The sequence below is a fragment of the Scophthalmus maximus genome, chromosome 1, assembly GCF_022379125.1.
Source record: "Scophthalmus maximus strain ysfricsl-2021 chromosome 1, ASM2237912v1, whole genome shotgun sequence".
Taxonomy (NCBI): Eukaryota; Metazoa; Chordata; class Actinopteri; order Pleuronectiformes; family Scophthalmidae; genus Scophthalmus; species Scophthalmus maximus.
The window spans coordinates 14,703,854-14,724,557 of NC_061515.1; the positions used below are offsets into that span (position 1 = coordinate 14,703,854).

The 20,704-nt window shown below is 46.5% G+C and overlaps 1 protein-coding gene across 1 annotated transcript in view; it reads left to right on the forward strand.

Annotated features, from left to right (window-relative positions):
- erfl3 (Ets2 repressor factor like 3) overlaps nt 1-19,269 on the forward strand; it is a 46,837-nt gene extending 27,568 nt beyond the window's left edge. The window contains exons 2-5 of the mRNA XM_035641481.2: nt 4,362-4,596; nt 13,365-13,480; nt 13,733-14,871; nt 15,104-19,269. Coding sequence (XP_035497374.2) covers nt 4,362-4,596; nt 13,365-13,480; nt 13,733-14,871; nt 15,104-15,805 — 2,192 coding nt within the window. The 3' untranslated portion in view covers nt 15,806-19,269. The remainder of the gene's footprint in view (nt 1-4,361; nt 4,597-13,364; nt 13,481-13,732; nt 14,872-15,103) is intronic.
- Nucleotides 19,270-20,704: the final 1,435 nt, after the last annotated feature.

A 20,704-nucleotide genomic window follows, 5' to 3' on the forward strand; every position in this document is an offset into this window, starting at 1 on the left:
ATGGCAGAGATTAGATGCACCCCTATCGTCAACCCTCCACACCAGTCTCTACATTATTGATGCTGTGTGTGTGTGTGTGTGTGTGTGTGTGTGTGTGTGTGTGTGTGTGTGTGTGTGTGTGTGTGTGTGTGTGTGTGTGTGTGTGTGTGTGTGTGTGTGTGTGTGTGTGTGTGTGTGTGTGTGTGTGTGTGTGTGTGTGTGTGTGTGTGTGTGTGTGTGTGTGTGAGAGAGGCCTACACATGCATGCTGTAATGGCTATCTGGTGTCTTCCCCTGGGAGGGCGGAGGGTGAGGGAGGGAAGGAGCCAAAGAGGGAGAGTCGAGGTCAGAGAGGTTAAGTGTGGTGGTGGGGGTTAGGTCATCCTCTGCAGGCTCTTCCTCGCTCTCTCTGTCTCCTCTCATCTTTGTCATAACGCACAGCATCACACGGATCGTACGCTCGCACACACACAGATTCCCAAAATCTGTTCCCCACTGATAATTCTCCTCCAAGGTGTGTGTGTGTGTGTGTGTGTGTGTGTGTGTGTGTGTGTGTGTGTGTGTGTGTGTGTGTGTGTGTGTGTGTGTGTGTGTGTGTGTGTGTGTGTGTGTGTGTGTGTGTGTGTGTGTGTGTGTGTGTGTGTGTGTGTGTGTGTGTGTGTGAGAGCTGATCCAGTGTGAGTCAGGACAGCTCAGCCTTACTCTTGGTGCAGAGGACAAAGACACCTGTTCTTGTTCCCAGCATTCCTCTAAATATAATCCTTACCATCGCAGTCTCTCATTCTCTCTCTCTCACACACGTTCACAAAAGTTGCTGTTGTGTTGTCCTTAGACCATGCCGTGTGGTCTTTTTGATGTAAAAGTTTTGACATGTACAATGATGAGTAGTCAACACCCTGACGTGTGTGTGTGCATGTAAAGTACACTTAACTGTACATGTACACACACACACACATTTGCACAGTACTCGCGCCTATTAATATACATGCATGGTCGCAGTGATGACAGTGAATTGTGTGTAGTTTTACGAAGAGCTGTCCTCTTGACTTTATTCACCCACACTCACGCTGCTGCTGCTGCTGCTGCTGGTCCTCCAAGTATCAATATCACTTGGTGACCTGAAATATCATGTGTGTGCTTGCGTGCGTGCAAGCGTGTGTGTGTGTGTGTGTGTGTGTGTGTGTGTGTGTGTGTGTGTGTGTGTGTGTGTGTGTGTGTGTGTGTGTGTGTGTGTGTGTGTGTGTGTGTGTGTGTGTGTGTGTGTGTGTGTGTGTGTGTGTGTGTGTGTGTGTGTGTGTAATGACCTCTGTGGTCCATGCCAAAGTCAAAAGGATCACTACAGATGCATCTTTACAGACACACAAACTCGCTGTCTGCTCAAACAACAGTAGTGGTGGCAGATTAAAAGCTTAAATTCCAGTGTGTGTCTTTCGGAGCTCCGCTTGCTCATTTACATGCAGACAGTTACAAACTCCCAGTACAAAAACAATCATCCAGTGTCGGCCACTGAGCTCGACAGCAGCACCGCAGGGTCAGTGGTTAAGATACTGTCGGCACCACTCGTTTACTCATCTCAGGTTGGGGATTTGACGAAACGCCTCTCAACTTGACTTGGAACACATCATTTGCTCCGACACAGTCACCACCAGTTCACTGTGTCTGGAAACAGTCCTCTGCAGTAGGAGTGTGTCCATGTGGGCGGCTGTGTGTTATTGTTGGAGGAGCGTGCACAGCCAGGCCCGTATGTTTATGATGGCCCCTGGTGTGTCGCTCCGTGTCTGTGGTTCGCTCCGGGTTTGATCAAGCCACAAGTGTTTGTTTGAATGTTGTAAAAGAGAAACAGGAGGTGGAGGGTGGGAAGGGGGAAAAGGAAATACAATGACAGCAAGCGTTGTTTCATTTGCGTGTTGACTGCTACCTACACATGCAGGTCCGGAAAGTCTGAGAAATTGCACAACACAAGGCGACACGGTTTAGGCAGTTTGTTTTTTTTACACCCGTGGTCATTTCACACATCGTGAAGTTTGTTTGTTAAAAGGAACAATGCTCTCTTGACTGTGGTTGGCCACCTGCTATCTGCATAATATTCAACACCGCGAAAATATCGTCTGCGTTGTGGAGATGGAACATGTGTAGGCATCTTGTACATTGTTTGACTGAAATCAAGAAATCTTTTATTTTGATTTGCAAAATCTCTCCTAAGTAGGTGGGACAACTGAGTGATTCATTCGCCACGTCTCGCAAATACATCACTGTGGAGGGAAACCATTGAGCGGTGGTTGATGAATAGCTCGTGGCCTACGTTCTAATTAGTTAGAGGACACGTATCATGGTAACTTTCATTTCAGCCTATTCTTCACTAGAAGCTGGAAACTTTCATATGCCTGAGCCTTCCGTCGCTCACCAAGTATAAGAGGCAGAAAAAACAATAACTCAATCCCCATTGATAAATGGCTGTAGTAGAAACACTTGTGTACAGATTCATAGATACAGTATCTGGCAGATGTGCTATCAACATTATTTAGTGTTACGCAACAGTGACTAAATGGTCAGAGCCGGTTAGTGCAGCAGAGATTATCAGGGCTATCTATCTCCGCCTCGGGCCGTTACCCAGCAATTCCATTGACAGGCCTGCGCATCCATAATCTGATGATTTGGGCCCGTTTGTTGACCGATCTCAAGCCCGGCACATCGCATTTCCTCTGCTGTCGTCTGAATGCAGTGGTGGTGTTGAACACACTGCGGACGCCGGCCCTCGTGCTTTTAGTCTTTCTATGTGTTCTCAAAGAAGAATGTAATATAAATAAACGTTCATACAACTTTTCTGAAACAGGGTTAGTTCTTAATCCATGCTGACAGGGTGACAGGGGTTTTCATTCTACGTTGTGTTTATTTTTTGGAGGTGTAGTTTATTGTTTTCTTTGATGGCATTATATTATATAGCATTATATAACACCACTTCAGCCTTGAAATAAGTATAGTATTGAGTCAAACACAAACATACTTATATTTTTGTTTTATTGTATTGCATTACACCAGGCAGGTAATTCTATTTTCACTAGTTATTCACTATGCTTTACATTATTTGCAGCAAACATTATGAACCAACATCGGCAAAACTTTTGGGTTAAATGTGCTGTACAACGACACTTCAACAGGGTGGATGGAGTTTTCCTTTGGTGACTTAACCTCCTCACTGTGCGTTTTATTAGTGCGGATGGAGTGAAATCCAGTCCAGACTATATCTGGCAGAATATTACTCTCATAGACTGTTTTGCTCGGTCGTGTCAGATTTTCTTGACCACCCAGGCGACAGAATGTTAGTGGGGGACTTGCACAAACATTTTCAGACGCACGTGTTGACACTCGTACATTTGGGCGCGCACGTGCTCACACAAACAATCCTCTACCCACGCCCACCCTCTCATTTTGCGCCGCTTACTCTGCGTTTCCTTCGAGCAGCGGGTGGAGAGAGAGATGGAGGGATCAGACAGGAGAGGTGGCTGGCCGTGTTGTTTTCCCCCCCGGTCATTGGAAAGAGTGACTGCATAAGAGGAAAGAGGTGGAGGAGAGGTGGAAAGGTTTTTCATGTGCCTAACTGTTCCACGGAGCCCACTGACACTACAGATTTTACTGATATAGTTGCAGTGTGCATGTGTGCTTCCTGTGAATAGTTACTGTGGCGAGGTGGCGACTCAGTGACAGCAGAGGAATGTGGTCGTGTTCGTACCTTTCACTTACAAATGATCCGGTGGAGGAGCGATGACCTTGGTCTGAAACAGACAACTGGGCAGTTGGTTTCGCCGCAGAAGGCATCAATTAAAAACTCTTCTCATTTCATTGTGTGCTGCACAGATTCAAGACACCTTGTACCAAATGCAGCAAAGCAACACCATAACATAACTGAGCCTCCTCCATGTTTCACATTGGAGCTATTTCAAGGCTTAATTGTTTTTTTTCTCAAACATGGGCCTTCATTTTTCCACTGAGTTCACTTTTCATTCAGAGAGAGACTTTCAGTATGACTGAACAATGTTGTGCCTTGATCGCGGAGGTCAGCCTGCAGCAGTTATTAAGTTTTCCTCCAGTCACACTCTCCCTGTTCAAGCTGGGGTCAATTTTCCTCTTCTTGTGGACATGTCCATGGAGGTTATGGTGAATAGGCCACAAACATCGTTCTCAGATTGGCTGGAGAATGAAAGAACAATACAACGGAGACTTGAGCGGTGGTGGTGGTGAAGACATGTGCAATATGACACTCAAGCCTGTGCTCGACTAAGCTGCACTGTTGCACACCTACAACTGCTGACTCCTAAGTGTATCCTGGGCTTTTGTTTTGCCTTGCTTTAAACTTAACTTTACTAAACTGACTTTCTGTTTCAGGGTACGCCTTCCCAGACTGGGCCTACAAGCCCGAGTCGAGCCCCGGGTCCAGGCAGATCCAGCTGTGGCACTTCATCCTGGAGCTGCTCAGGAAGGAGGAGTACCACGATGTCATCGCCTGGCAGGGGGACTACGGCGAGTTTGTCATCAAGGACCCGGACGAGGTGGCCCGACTGTGGGGGGCCAGGAAGTGCAAACCCCAAATGAACTACGATAAACTGAGCAGGGCACTGAGGTAAGATAACAGAGAAACTGTGAGGATGTATATTCATTCAGTTATTCGCTCCCAGTCTTAACCTCTAACTTCTCGCTTTTCTTAATCCCCTATGTTTTCTTTTTAAAATTCCTTTTATTGTGTCGTTGCTGATTGAGTTCTTGGCAATACTCGAATTCAAGCAACCGACTTAAGAGTAGAGGGTCTGCTTCCTGTTTACTCCTTTTCCTGTTGACCATTCACGAACATGCCCAGTGTATATGAACGCGACGTGCATCTTCAGGTGCGTTAGTTGTGGCAACGATCTTTACTGGAATGTAGAATTGGAGCCGACTTACCGATCCGTCTTCCAACCCACACCAGTGGTCTCCTGAACTCCTGAAGTGTCCCTCTAAAATAATAATCAATAATCTTCAAGACACATTATAATCTCCTTTCGAGTAACATGTTTAGTGAATGAGGTTACAACTCTTCGCCTCACACAGACGCTCCCTGAGGTGACAATCGTCATAAAGAAACGCTCTGTAATGCAAACTGAGAATACCACCTGTGACCCTGGCAGCTGATTCCTGTTACAGCACTGACCTGCTGGAAGCATTTCATTCAGACCCACGCCTTTGACTCCCTGGCTCCGTGTCACCCAGACATCCCATCAGTCATGCTTGCCTGGGCACTATCGGCGCTTAACCAAGTCTTTAATACTGTTGCTCGACTGACCCCTGGACGCATGCCTTCACATGGTGTTTACCTGGACGAGTTTTGCCACTGTTATGCTCAAAGTAGAGTTACAGCACTGACACAGTTATACTCTACAAGTCTTCGTTGAAGTTATACCCCCGGATGCCTGCACAGCAAGGCCCATTAGCATGATGCGACCGTGACTCGTGACCTTAGCTTCAAGTTTATGCATAAATATCACGTGAAAATATGACTCGTGCAATATCATGGTAAAGCTTTCTGCTCATCATATCAGCTACGTTATGATTCACCGTCATCTATAGGCTTTATCTTCAGATTTGAACATTTGGCTACTCTTGCTGAACAGTCTGTTTGAAAATGTTTTTTAAATTTTCTGTCCAGTGGTTGTAGGATTTTCCTTCTAGAGTTGATCTGCTGACATTCAAATAATTTTGTCCTAAACATGAGCTGTCGCAAATCAGACTATATAATTGATTATTCGGTTTCAGTATTAGTAGTGTTTATGAAAAGGTCAAAATTGTCTGATTTCAGCTTCCTAAATGTGGACCTCTTTTGGTTTCTTTGCTCCTCTATGACAGTAAACTGAATATCTTTGGTTCATGGACAAAACCAAACATTATCTTGGGGTTTGGGAAACAGGAACAACGTATTTGACCATTTTATGGACCAGCTACCTAAACGAATAATCAAAACACAATTGACAGATTAATCGATTATGAAAATGATCGTTCGTTGCAGCCCCGTTTAAGGTAAACAAAATAGTTGTGGTACTGCAATGGGGAAAAAAGAGTCCCATAAAATAGATGTAATCTTTACCTAAATGTGATTATAATCTTTTGGATTTCGATTGAAGATGGATATATGGGATCTGTACTTACAATGACTGCCCTCGGAGCATTCAAGTTCAACATTAAGAAGATCCCAGTGTCTGTGGGATTTCCTTCTCAGTTGATATCACTGTTTACACACTGAACAGGGTCTTGAACAGGCTAAGCACTTTAAAGAAAGTCACATTAACAGAGGGGGAAACACGTTGAATTGCTTAATTTAGGGGTGGAATGACTTCTGTTTGTTCATTTACACTGGTGAGATTAAAATAGCGTCTGTTACAGACGGGATCCTTTTGGGACTGAGGGAATTAACACGGGCCAGTAATGTGTGCCTCAACATGTGATGCACACTCACACATTCAGAGTTCGAGTTTGGATTTAGATTTCCTGAATTAGAGAAAAAGAAAGTGGACGGGGATACTTGTGGTCAGGCTCTGTATTTATAGCATGTCCATCCTTTAGAGCTGTTACAGATTTGGAGCTTAGGCAACATTAAGTGCTTATATATAGCGGGTCTTAGTGGCCTCTGATAGACCGGCTTTAGAGCCTGATTATCAACAGGTTTCCTACACAGGAGTTTCCCCTCTGGAACTCATTGTGTCTTCATCGATCCTCCTACAGCCAGATCATCCCCCTCTGGGCCTATAAATTGAACAGAGTCCCTTTGGACTTACAGAGAGTGAGGAACAAAACGACACACATGCATGTAAATCCGCGTAGCGGGTGGTCACCTGGTTTGACACCAGAGCCGTCGTCGGTCCTGTCACCGCAAGAGGCCTCTGAAACGAAGCCTCATCAATAGTAATCTGGCCAGGAGGATTAATGGTGCTAAAGATTAATGAAGTTATCAAAGCGGCACACAAACACACACGTACCTTGTTAACATATGGAGCAAACTGTTGGATTTCAGGCCACATTGTGCCGCTCATATGGAGAAAACCTGGAGTCTGCTAATAATGGAGACCACAGTCAGCCTGTGGCAATTAGCACACACACACACACACACACACATGCTGCCATACTTGAAAAGCCACACTTGTTTTGAAGTGGGTTTTGTTTCTTCTCTTAAATCTCTTAGCCTTTGTAATTATTATTTTTACCTACATGAGCTTATTATTTCCTGTCTGTCATGCACATGGTGGAAATTCCCTCCGAGACCCCTGCATTGTGTCCACGTACACGTGCGTATGCGTCGGCTTTCCGTTAAGGGGGCATGGCCTCAGTCCATGCGTCATCTCGGCCTCCCGCTCCCACAGCCGCTGTGAAATTCCCACTCCTGTTGAGAGGATTACACTCTCCCTGTGCAAGTGTGTGTTGAGAGAGGGGAGATGGTGTGGCCTTATTTCATTTATCAATCCGTGAGTTTGTTGTTATGACTCAAATAATTAGAAAAAACAGACAAAAATAATAGACTGTCGAGGCCTGTTCCTGTTGACATGAGTGTGTCAGATCCTTCGTGGATTCAAGTCAACCCCTGCTCGGGTTGGTGGTGTCTGACATTTTTAATGCGAGCGATGAATAATACTCAGTCTCATAATGAGGGACCATGTTGTAGGACAAGGAAGTAAAGCCTCCCCTCTGATTCCCTGCACCAGGCTGCCAGCTCTCATGAGCGAGACTCACTGATCGACAAAGGAGGACACGGGAAATGAAGCCTGTTGCCAATCAGCCACTGCCGAGTGCAGGCTGGTAATGAGTGTAATCACGCTAAGAGGTCCCAGCTCCCAGGGACCTCCAAGCTCCCCCCTGTCCTCGCAGTTTGCAGCCCGCGTCGGCTCCAACGCGGCAGTCAGGGGTCAAGGGGGAAACTGCGACGCACAGCTGGCAAAGATTAGGAGCACGGCACGTGCACATTCACATGCACAAATGCACCATTGTGCACAGACTCGCCGGCGCATGCTTGCATGCACACACACACACACACACACACACACACACACACATGTTTTTGGACTTTGGGGTGCTTGCTACATTTCCAACTTTCATTTAGCCATGATGGGCTGCCACACCTGGAATATTTCCACCATAAATTAGGGCTCCACAAAAAAATACAAAACATTTATCTGTATTAAAAACTTAAAGTTCACAAGAACATGTATCTGGTGTGTGTAATGTGTAATGCAACGTCTCCGTTCTCAACCTTGAAGTACTACAGCAATTTTTTCAAAGCTGCCGCAATAATACTGGCTCTGACGTGCTGTTAGAAGTGACCTCATTGACCACATCCACAAAGCATGCTGCAGGAAATACTGCTGCATATGCACACAGTGTAACTCACCTAGCTGGCTGGGCCTGTTTGTAGGTCAGAAGGCCTCTCACTGTTGCAAACACATTGTGTGGAAGCAACCAGGGCTCAAGAGAAAGTGCAGAGGGAGCAGCCGGGGACAGGACCACTGTACCACTTTGTGTTCAACGTATGCTTGTGTGCGTTGACTTTCCATTGTCTCTCTCTGTAGAACGTATGTGTTCAGTGTACATGAGCCTTGTGTCCATGTCATTGTCCCTAACTGAATGAGGCCTTTATTTTCCATGGGCAAGGGATGCACACAAGCTGTACACACACACACACACACACACACACACACACACACACACACACACACACACACACCAGATTGTGCTCGAGTACATATTCGCACCCACAGAGCATGTGACCGGCCTAATCGGACCCTGACCAGATCTTACTCTTACAAACACACAATTATACCACCCCCACCAAAACACACACACACACACACACACACACACTTACACTCACACTCACACATAGCATGTGACACCTTTCCTAATCATACCCCCAGCCCACATCCCTACACAAACACGTTTTATTTCCTGTTTGACGGTTAACACTCATCAAAATCTGCTTCTACACTAAGCACTCTCACATATGCAACATTTACACAAACACACACACACACACACACCTCAGTGTCAGCAGCTTGTGTGTGCACGCTTGTGTGTAACAGCCAGTGCTGACGAAAGAGGGAGAAAATAAACACGGGGCTCATGGGGAGTATTGTAATCCCAACTTCCTGTCACAGTCAGCGCCTATTTACAGCCCAACAATGGTGTAGGCACAGGCAGTGCACGCACACACACACACATGTTGGTTCATAGATCGTTGACCTTGTACAGACATCATATTATAGGTTAAGATTAGAGAAAGTTGGACCTCACTATTTGAACTCAATACATTTAGTCCGTAGATAAATCTTCTTCACTTAACTTGTTTACACTGAAGGCTCATTATAAAACCTCAGTATATTGTTTTGAAAAGAGATATCAATTCAGAAGTTGGGCTGTTTGGATGTGAGGTTATGCAAACATTGTACTCCACAAAGTGATTGTTATTGACACCTGAGTGATCTGTTGTTTCCCTATTGGACATATTTTAGTGACTTTGCTGTGTTCTGAAATCTTAGCAATATTTGATGGGTACGCTATTACCATATCCAGTATGACGACTAAAAAAAATAAACTTCTTCAAATTAAAGTGATAAACAGCAGTTTTCCTTTGAGTCGTGTTTGATTCGAATTTTATTTTTATGGCTGCTTGTTTTGCTTCATGAACTAATACAAGTGTGAAAACGTTGTTATATTACTTAAGGACCAAAATTAAGGTGTTGTATGGACACTGGTATGAAAAATGGAGCAAATAGAAAAACTGCTGTATTTCCCTGTGAAAGCCGACAGACATGACTAACATGCTGTCTTTGAAATATATCTACTATATGTTCATTCATTCCCATTGAGCTCCTGCTGTTTCTCTCTGCTTTGATCTTCATGTTTTGGATAACAGCAGGTCTGTGTAATCGCAGCCTTAATTCCTGGCCTTGGATCGCAAACGGGTACAAGTGAGTTGATAGAACGCCTCCTCTCTGTTGCCCCGAAGGCTTTGCCTAAATCCATGCTCGCATTGATTGTTCAATCTAGTCTTTTGGTTAAACAGAGCTGGATAAGGCCGAATCTCACAGGAGGATTCGTTCTGCGGGTGTGCAGTGGCACACGTGTTGCAGTCTGTGCCTGAATGGGATGGCAGTTGTAGAGTCAGGATATGAGAGGTGTGTGTGTGAGACAAGTGTGGTGGGCAGCTAAACACAGGCACTCAAAGAATCTCTTTCTTCTCTTTTGAAGTGAGTTCAAATGCTCTTCAAAGACTGTCTGCCCGTATGACGGCGCAGGAGGAGGGGGCTCGCTGAAAGAATGGGCGACCATGTGCTCTAAACACAGCCTTGGATGCCGGCGGTTGGGTTACACAAAGTTGTTGTCTGCTTCCAACTATGCATTTCAGTGTATTAACAGCATGTGTGTGTGCAGCCGAGCGCAAACAGAGTTTTAGTTGGCCTCCCTCCCCACTTGCTGACTGGCACAGGCCAGGGTCAGACAGATGTGTCAGCACAGTGATATTATTAGTCATATTATTTATTTTCCCAGTTCATTACACATATATCTGGAACTAATGCAGTCGTAATTCAGAAGATCTGCATCAAATCCTGAAGGTTACAATGTTAATAATGTTCTTTTTATGACGTCTGTGCACTTTGTGTTGCTGTTTTGTGTTGCACTTAAGTGTCATTAATATTTTATGTACTTCATTTATATTATTGAGGGGCCCCTATATGTGAAGACCCACTGCTTACAAACAGACAGACATACGGCAATGAAAACACAACCTCCTCTAGCAAAAAGAATGTAATGCTTGGCATAAAGTCACATGAGATGTGGTGGAACGCTGTACTTACAGTGTTTGCTCACAAACATTCTCATTAGCGATACATGACGAAGGCGATGTTGCAGTTCAGTCACGTTTTCGACCAAAAAGGCCGTGGAATTTTCTTCAAAGCACTGAAATGATCATACAGGCGGTCGTTCTCCTGCGTAACATTCCATCACTGAGGAGATTAGGCAAAGGAACCTGCTGACCTGAAGAATCTGCCGCTACAACAAGCTGTTTCACTCCAGTCCACCAGGTGGCAGTAATGTAGAAAACTATACAAAAACAACGATGATGCTATATAAATTGAGCAACACTACAACAACAGTAAACATGGAGGAGATTCAGATCGTGCTGCTGATCAAAAGAGACAAAACACTAGTAATGACGTGTGGAATGCTCGACTTAATGTTAGGGAAAGAGATTTTTTCATACAAGTTATTGTGGAGATTGTCCACCTCAAATAAAACTGTGTGTCCACAGTTAGACTGCATTAGTTTCAGGTATTTGCAGTATGTCATCAAATTTTTCTCCAGTTACTGTAGGTTGCGATGATGATACATGATAACCAAAATAAATTATTCTTTTCTACCCTTCCGATCTGTAATTACAGTATTCGGGACTCATGAGTGGACCGGAGCACCGGCTTGTTGACTTTTCTATCATCAGCTAATTCGATCGCGGTCCCGTTGCAGTTTTAACTCCGCTTGATTTCTTGCCTGTGTCTGTCCGTCCCCCCTCGCTCTCAACCGCTTCGCTCCCCTCCTCCCCCGACCCCTGTGAGTGTCTCCCCTAGAGCAGAAATTACATGCTGCTTTGTGCCTGGCGTAAACAATGTTTTCAACAGTGCAGGCCTGTCCTGTCTCCCTCTGTCTCTCCCCGTCTCTCACCCTCTCCCTTTGCCTCAGGGGATGATGACTGGGTATGAAGAGGGGGAGGTGGATTAATGAGACAGAGAGAGAGCGGGGAGAGGGGGAGAGAGAGAGAGAGGTATCAGTAGGATAAAGGGAGGAGAGGGGGAGGGCCGAAGAGAACAAGTGAAAAAGAGCAACAGCCTGTTCCCAGAGTAGAAAAATGGCCCAACAAGTCTGTGTAATAAGCATAATAAGAGGGGGTGAAGGGCAACACATCCCCACACACACACACACACACACACACACACACACACACACACACACACACACACACACACACGTACTCTGCAGTCTGGATAACTACCATTCAGTGTAATGATAGTCAATGGGCTCTGATTAACTCAGAATTACCTACATACCCTGAAGCCCCCCATCTTCGCCTGCACACTTCACTTAACTCGTGCCAGCAGACGCACGCCGGAGCAAGAGAAAGCGTAGTCTAGAGCTATAAAAGCAGGTAAGCGCGCAGACGTGATGTGCAAAGTGCAGTCTGGTTAAAGCTCGGCTTTAACAGCCAGAGGTGGTGTTTAAATGACAGATGGAGGGTTTTTTTGTCGAGCTCGTTCTCTCCCTGACGGACAAACAAGCCACTGTCTCCGCTTGTTTCTTGTGAAGACTGTTGGCAGCCGGGGATCTGGAGGTTACATAAATTGGATGTGGATCTGGGGAAGAAAGCCGAGAGATGTTACATAAAGAGCTGTAGCTGGACAAAGGTTAATAAAAAAGGAGCCTTGTATTGTAGACAGGAGCCGAGGGAGAGAGAGGGGGAGAGAGAGAGAGGGAGAGAGAGAGAGAATGAATGGCCATTACATAAACAGATAAAGATGGGGTGAATTATTGGTGGCTTTGCTTCGGTGTTACATAAGGAGATGGGTCCATCTAGCAAAATGAAAGGCAGGATGTATTATTGTGTGTGACACTTACCTGACGAAATTGGAACTAAGACAAATGTATCTCATCCTTTTTATTAGATATAGATTAAGGGACTCTTCGTACACACACTGACAACAGTCTCACACACACACACACACACATACACACACCTGTCGAACATACACACAACTGCTCACATACCCTTGTGCCCTCACAGTCCACGCATGCTCAAAATATCCCCGCATTTGGCCGCGGTGCTAGCTCTGCATACATTGACCTCTGATCTCTTTAATTGTTTGTTTATCCCTGCACATCATCCCTCGGCTGCTCCGCGGCTCAGTCCGTCCACTGCTCCTCATCTATCTGTCTCTCTCTGCCTGTTGCTATCTCTAACCCCCCTCCTCCTCCTCTTCCTACTCCCGTGTCTGCCTTGTGCAAATGTCATACAACACTCTGTAATATCTACTACTGAGGAGGGGGGTGGGGAGGGGCAGATGAAAGACTAGTGCTTATTAAAGTGTGCGCTTGAGTGTGCAAGCTCATCTGTCAAGAGTCTCAATGACCCCGGGAACGACATTTTTAAAATGTAGTTTGCGTTTTTTTTATTCAAACTTTTCAAGGCCAGTATTATTATTTCTTCGAGGTGCACAGAACTTAGCCTTGACGTGCGTTTACATTTGTCTTCACGTGAATTAGTCGTGTATGAGCGCACATTATTATCTTTATTCATCATCGTGTGTGTTTTGTGCGCTCTTCCAGATACTACTACAACAAGAGGATCCTCCATAAGACCAAAGGCAAGAGGTTCACCTATAAGTTCAACTTCAATAAACTGGTTTTGGTCAACTACCCCTTCATCGACATGGGCTCCACTGGTAAGAAAGTTTAATGCTGTGTGTGTGTGTGTGTGTGTGTGTGTGTGTGTGTGTGTGTGTGTGTGTGTGTGTGTGTGTGTGTGTGTGTGTGTGTGTGTGTGTGTGTGTGTGTGTGTGTGTGTGTGTGTGTGTGTGTGTGCGTGTGTGCGTGTGCGTGTGCGCGCGCGCGCGCGTGCGATTACATAGGGTTATCCAAGCAAACATTATATATTATTTCTCAGTATTCTCCCTCCCTTGTCTCAACGTCTCCAGGAAGCAGCGTTCCTCAGAGCGCCCCTCCTGTCCCCAACGGCGCATCGACCCACTTCCGCTTTCCTCCGTCAACGCCCTCCGAGGTCCTCTCCCCCAACGAGGACCTGCGCAGCCCTGGTGGCATGTTCAGCTCCGTGGCTCGACGGATGGCACGCGGCTCCGTCAGCGACTGCAGCGACGGCACGTCGGTCAACTCTGAGATTGAGGAGGGCAACACAGGGGTGGGGGAGGAGAGGGGGGAGAGGGGTGTGTGCGGCGGGGGAGGGCCTGGTGGAGGAGGAGGAGGCTACCGGAGTATCATCCATCCCCGTCTGTCTCATGAAACCCTGTTCCGCATGTACGGAGGAGGCAACCCAGCTGGCCACCCAGGCTCCCGTGGCCACGCAGGGCACCGGATGCACCCAGACCCCCTGTCCCCCTTCCCTGTGTCCCCTCTGCCAGGGCCAGGAGGAGCTGGCCTCCTTGCCCCTCCTCTGTCCCCAGCACTCTCCATGACCCCTACATCTCACCTGACCTACACTCCCTCTCCTACCCTGTCCCCAATGTTAGGCTCCCACTTCTCCTTCAACCAAGAAGACATGAAGCGGTACCTGCAGGCCCATACCCAGTCAGTGTACAACTATGGCCTCAGCCCCAGAGCTTTCCTCCAGTACCCCAACATCGTCATCCCGCAGCCCCACCGACCTGCCAACGACAAGGAGAGGGGAGCAGCCGAGAGAGCCGAGAGGGCAGCAACAGCAGGCGGAGGAGAGAGGGGAGGGGAGCGGCACCACCATCCACCCCTGGCTCACTCCGCCCACCACCACCCACACCCGCCTCACTCTGCTCACCCTCACTCCCATTCCCATCCCATGCACCACCCACTCCACCTGGGTGAGGAGCCTCCACACATGTCTCCCTTCAAGTTCAAGCTGCAGCCACCGCCGCTCGGCAGGAAGCAGAGGGAGACTCAAAGCCAGAGTAAAGGCCGGCAGAGCTCGCTGTCGTCGGGCTCAGGATCCGGCTCCATGTCGTCGACCTCTGGCCTCGGCTCCTCGCTGTCGTTCGGCAGCGACCTGAGCTCTGCCGGTGGCTCGGGCCTCATCTCTGCTTCCTCATCGACGCAGTCTCTTAACAGCGCAGGACTTCCCAAGATAAAGGTGAGACACACACCAATCTGTGCAGCACTCATGTATCACCTCAAGACCTTAAAACGTTTTTTTAAAACTCATACATATTTAATCCAAACAGCTTCATTGGTGTTCACTTTGTCTTAAAACATTACTGGACAAAAATGATTTACTAATTCACTTTCAAAGATATCCCCCATTTCCTGTTTTTTTTCCCTCTTTTGTGTATTGTTTCTCACCTGGTTACCTTGTACCTGTCCAGGTGGAGCCGATCTCAGACATAGAGTCAGAGGAAGAGGTGGAGGTGACCGACATTAGTGATGAGGACCCAGATGAAAGAGAGGAGTTTGAGCTCTTCGCCCCCAACCACTCTAGAGCCCCTAATCACCACCACCACCACCACCACCACCAGCAGCAGCACCACCACCACCTTGCTAACGGCAAAGCCGCAGCCCAACATCAGCCCCATCCCGATGAGGACCTGGACGAGGACGTGTTCAAAGCCCCTGCTCCGCCTCCACCTGGCCTGATGCCCTTTTTGACCTCGCAGCACGCCCACTCCAATGCACACCGTGCTCTGCCCACCCTCAAGATCGAACCCACCGAGCCCGGGGAGAGCAGCACGCCCCCGCCTCAGACGGGCTCGGCAGGAGCTCCCCAGACCAAGTGTATCCCCCTGAAGCTGCGCTTCAAGCGGCGCTGGAGCGAAGACCAGCGCATGGAGGCCTCGCAGGAGGAGTCGGACGACAAGAAAGTACGACCAGAGGAGGAGAGGGAAAGAGAGAGGCTCAGCAATGGACGAATGGAGACGGAGGAGGACGGGACAGGCAGTGGAGAAGGGGACAGTCCTCCCCCGCTGGCGTACGAGGGCTCGTTAGCCACACCCCTGGCCTCACACAGGAGGGTGAGCGCGGAGCTGCATCGTGCGACTGCACAGCTGTCCCTGGAGAACAAAGACTGCTGATGAGAATCACGGCCGAAAACACTACTGTTCCAGTAGCACAGAAAGGTGGTGGAAGAGTTTATAAATGGTCCCTCTGTAATCCCTCTCCCACACTGACAAACTAGATTCCTGAAAACCTCCGGCAAACTGAGAGCACAGTTCAAAATACACACACACACACACACACACACACACACACACACACACACACATACACACACCTACACACACAAAACCATCTCGTCAAAGACAACCCGTCAGACCCCCCATCAATGCTCTTCGTCTTGATTCCTCTGGGACACATCCTTTGGGAGGAGGAACTCTTTCAGACTGTAACAGGGATGAAGTCAGAGGGATGCTCATGAAGCTGGCCACAAGTTCACCTCCCACCTGGCCAACGGAGCTCCAGATGCCCTGTCCCAGTAGCACAGCTCCTACCTTTCAGACCCCCCCCCCCCCCCCCCCCAGAAGGACGTTCACTCCCTTACAGCCCAGCAACACACACGGGATGACAAACGTGCACACTCTTCCCATGCTCCCTTTCCTATAAAGATGACAGGACTTTGACAAGTGCCTGTAGGAAAAAGCCACAGCCCGGATGAGAGCAGAGATGGGCGGGTGTAAGGCTGCTTGGAGTTCTCATCTTTTAACTCACGGAGCCTTTGCAAAGTCGAACAGATACCGGAGAATCACGAGGACAGAAAGGAAAGTGTGTGTGTTTGAGACTGCAGAGTGTTGTCTGACTGACTCTTAAACCTGACCCACTCCACTCAGGGAAGCCTATTGCTGTATGTTTATTTGATTCATGCACACAAACACACTCAAGCAGAAATTAAGACAAAAAAAAAGAACCCGGCCAACAGCGAATGGGACTTGGGGACTATGGACACTAAACAGTGTTCACAAGACCATACACACTCTCACAAAACATGCACCTTGTATCTCTGGCTCACTGCTCTCTCAGAGATTTATGACTTGTGTATAACCTCCCTCCTGTCTCTCTCCGGTCCCGCCCCTCCTTCTCTTGCGGACCACCTTGTGGAAAGATCATGTCTCCACTCAAAGAAATGATGGGAGATGGAAAAGAGAATAGCACAAGGGGGAGGCAGCGGGAGGGTGGGGGGGGGGGGTCCCAGTTTAACTTTTAACTAACCTCCTCCTCACCTCACCTAACATGGCTTGTACACTGACAATAGCTCCCCTCAAATCCCAGCAGCGCAGAAATCCCAGTTCACCAGCTACAGCTCCTCTAACAGTCATAGATAGTGTTTAGATAAACCAGCAAAGACACACACACACACACACATTTACACACAGCACTGCCTTTAGCTTGTAAACATGCTCCCTCTCTGTGTCTGGACCAGCTCTCCTTGTAGTGACGTCATCCTCAGGTCCACACACACACACACACAGGCACACACACACAGCCTCTTTATGCCTTGTTTTTATAGCGTGTACAAATTGAGCAAACGGAGCTGTAACAGCACACGAGCAGACTCGACCTTTGTATGTTCTAAATGAGACTTAAAAGTGATATTTTAAAAAGAACCATAGAGTTTTAATAATATGATTAATTCAGGATTCTTTTTCCTTTTTTTTTTTTAACCGGATAAGTGTCATGCCACTCATTCAGTAATATTGTGTGGAGGGTGCGTGGGGGCCAGAATGAAAAGGGGCTGGGCTCCAGAGGTTTTCTTGTACATTTGTTTCATAGATGAGCCAGAGGGGGGAAAAAACCCACACAGGCCAGTTCACCAGCTAATACAAAAAAAAAAACAGGACTTGGAAAAGTCTGCTCATTCAGATGTGTGGTCCACTCTGCTATTCACTTCATTCTTTCCTGTCTGCACAGTCCAGTTCAGCTCGTTGGGGTTTCTACCCATCCCTACCTCCCCTCTCCAAGTGTGTGTGCGTGCGAGCGCGTGCATGCGTGCGTGTGAGTGTGCGTGCGTGCGTGTGAGAAAGACACAGATAAGAGAGATGGCTCATGGGTTATCATTGAAGTAGTACTCCAGTCCGTTCGTTAAGGCCAATTAGTTCTCCAAAGTTCACAGCAGCTGTGGATCGGGATGGGGGGGTAATTATTACTGTAAGAGAGCCCAACATGGGCCCGTCCTGAGACGCCCTCTACCCAAACTATGCACACAGGCACACACACACACACACACACACACACACACACACACACAAAAAAGATTGTGTCTGTGATTGTTCTAACATCGTGGAGCTTTTGGCCTCTGCGTGCCAGGTCATCCAGGCGTCTGATTAGTTATCTGAGCTGCGCTGACCAGAGAGGGGCCTGTCCTCGTCTGGCCAGCGACAAGACGGATCTATAGCAGTGACCTGTGAGATAGACGGCCCCCCGGCAGTGTGTGTAGCTGAGCTGATCGAATTTCCTCATCAGACCCCTGTGGTCTGGACTGGAGCATGTCACGACACACGCACACACACACACACACACACACACACACACACCCTCACTAAGTCCTGTGTCTGTATTTGAACTGACAGCTGCCTTATTACTATGTTTCATATCTCAGCAACAAACGAGGCATCAGCCTGCTCTTCAATCTTTCTCTCTCTTTCTTTCTATTTCGTTAATTTTTCTTCCTCCCCTCGCTCCGTTTCAGCCGTCGTCATCTGACTTCCCGCTAACTGTCGCGTGGATAAGACTCTGGGTAAAAGGATTGACTGGAGTCCGATTGTGATGCCGACTCTCTCTCTCTCTCGACCTCTACAGTCAACGAACAGCACAAAGATTTGCATCTGTATCAACATAACAGAAGGTTGCTCGGTTTATTTTTCTGATGTCTATATTGCTATTGATTACTGTTGTTGTTGTTATGATTGCTCTCATCGGGTTATTTACCTCTCCACCTTGCGTTGTTGTTATTATTATTATTATTATTATTCCATGGTTCTGTTAGCTGTTGCTCTTTATGTTGATGTGGAAACCACCCCACTGCCCCCGAACTCCATTCCCTGTTTCAAACTTTTAAGCCCCTGAAGCAGAAATCTGAAAATGTAATATAACTCATATGTGTAATGTTGATTTTTGACGCTGACAGAGAAAAACCATCGGGGACTGAGAGGGAGGTGCAGTGTCGGAGGATTTTATTTAGGGGCAGAGGAAGTGATTTTATCTTTTTTTGTCATGTATTGTAATTTTTATTTTATAATGTTACCCCCTCTCTCTATCTCTCTCTTGTATATTCTTTTTGGGGGGGGGGAGGATGGGGATTTATCATTTTAAAACAAGAAAAAAGATTGTGTATTGTTTTACAGTGTAAACGTCAATCTTCTCCCTCTTTCAGTATCGTTCACCTCATCTCCCCCGAGCAGTTGCGCAACGCTCGGATGGAGAGATGAGTGTTAATACCATGATGTAACATTGAATTTCTCCACTTCTTTCGTGTTTTTTTTCTTCCCCCCGGAACTTGTAATTAAGACGTAATCAGGGTTAATTAAAACCAGTTAAAACCCAATATGAATATCAGTGTTTGTTTATGCCTCTCTCTCTCACATCCATATGTATAAATGATGGCAGAGTTTTATCACCCAGTTGTGTGTAAACAAGGAGATTAACACTCTGACTTTTTGTCTAGTCAGCAGCGTTTTGACAGATGGAAGATGAATTATTGCGGTTTTTCAAGATCACTATTAATTACAATGAATATTAAGCGACGTAAACAATACTGTACTTCATTTTGAGCTTAGTTCACGGCAAAGAGGTTGGTGGGGAGTTCACTATCTTTGATAATGGGACAATATTAAATATTCACATTTTAGTAGCTGCTCCCAGTGAATTATAATATTTTAGTTATTTAATCAGTTATCAAAATGATTGCCATTTGTCTCATAATCGGCTCATGGGCAATTGTTTGTCTCCTGGGAAATGTAATCTTACAGAGTGAGGGTGTATTTTAATAAACAAGATGTAATATGATAATTAATGAGATCTACAGGTGCTGACGAGCAGATTTCCTTACGTCTTTTGGTAAAATATCTGATTATCAAATCTCTCTTCAAAAGAGTTTCCAAAATGTATATTTGCCGGTTTGCAAACATTAAACCACACAAACAATTAATTCACACACACGAAACATCTAAACAACAAAAACATCTTAAAATACTAAATGAGAAAAGTCAAAAATGAAAGAGAAAAATTCCCTTATGTTGTCAAATGAACCTGTAAGAATCAGTCACTCGTGACGTTACGTCATTTCTCACTATAATAGAGCAGCGTTTTTTCATCCGAGCCTTCGTTATGTCTGAGTGGATCAAATTAAAACACGTGCGTCCCCAGCCGCTGTGATGCCGAGGCCTCGGAGGTTGTAGCCATGACGAAGAAAAGCACTTTGTCCGCCCACATGATGTCCACATATAGAGCTCAGCCATTTACCTTTGAACGCCACATGGGCTCTCCAGCTCCCTTGTCTTAAACAGCCACTAGAAGACCGGACGAGCTGCCGAGGAAGAGTTTCAACTACCTCCGATTGTCTCACAGGCCTTTAGTGTCATGTGGAACATTTAAAGTTAAAAAAAAACAACTATATGTAAGAAATACAACAATAACCAGCCTCTGCCCACACAGGTGTACAGGGATGTAATCACCTGATTTGAGCATAAGAAAAACTAAACCTCAAAAATGCTTAAAAATCATGAAAACATGGTGACAGTTTACCAAAATGACGCCCAAAGACTGATACTGAAGTTTGTCTGTTTTAATTCAAAAATAAAAAATTCAGACTGACATTTCATGTTGTTTTCGGGTTTATAGAAAAACGATGTATGAATAGGTGAACACTCCATACTAACATATCTCTAAATCAGAAGTAGCACAAGTTTCCTCTTCACGTCATGAACAGTTTTTCTTGCTGAGTTGACGAAAATGAGTGCTTAAAAAAAACAAACACTTTA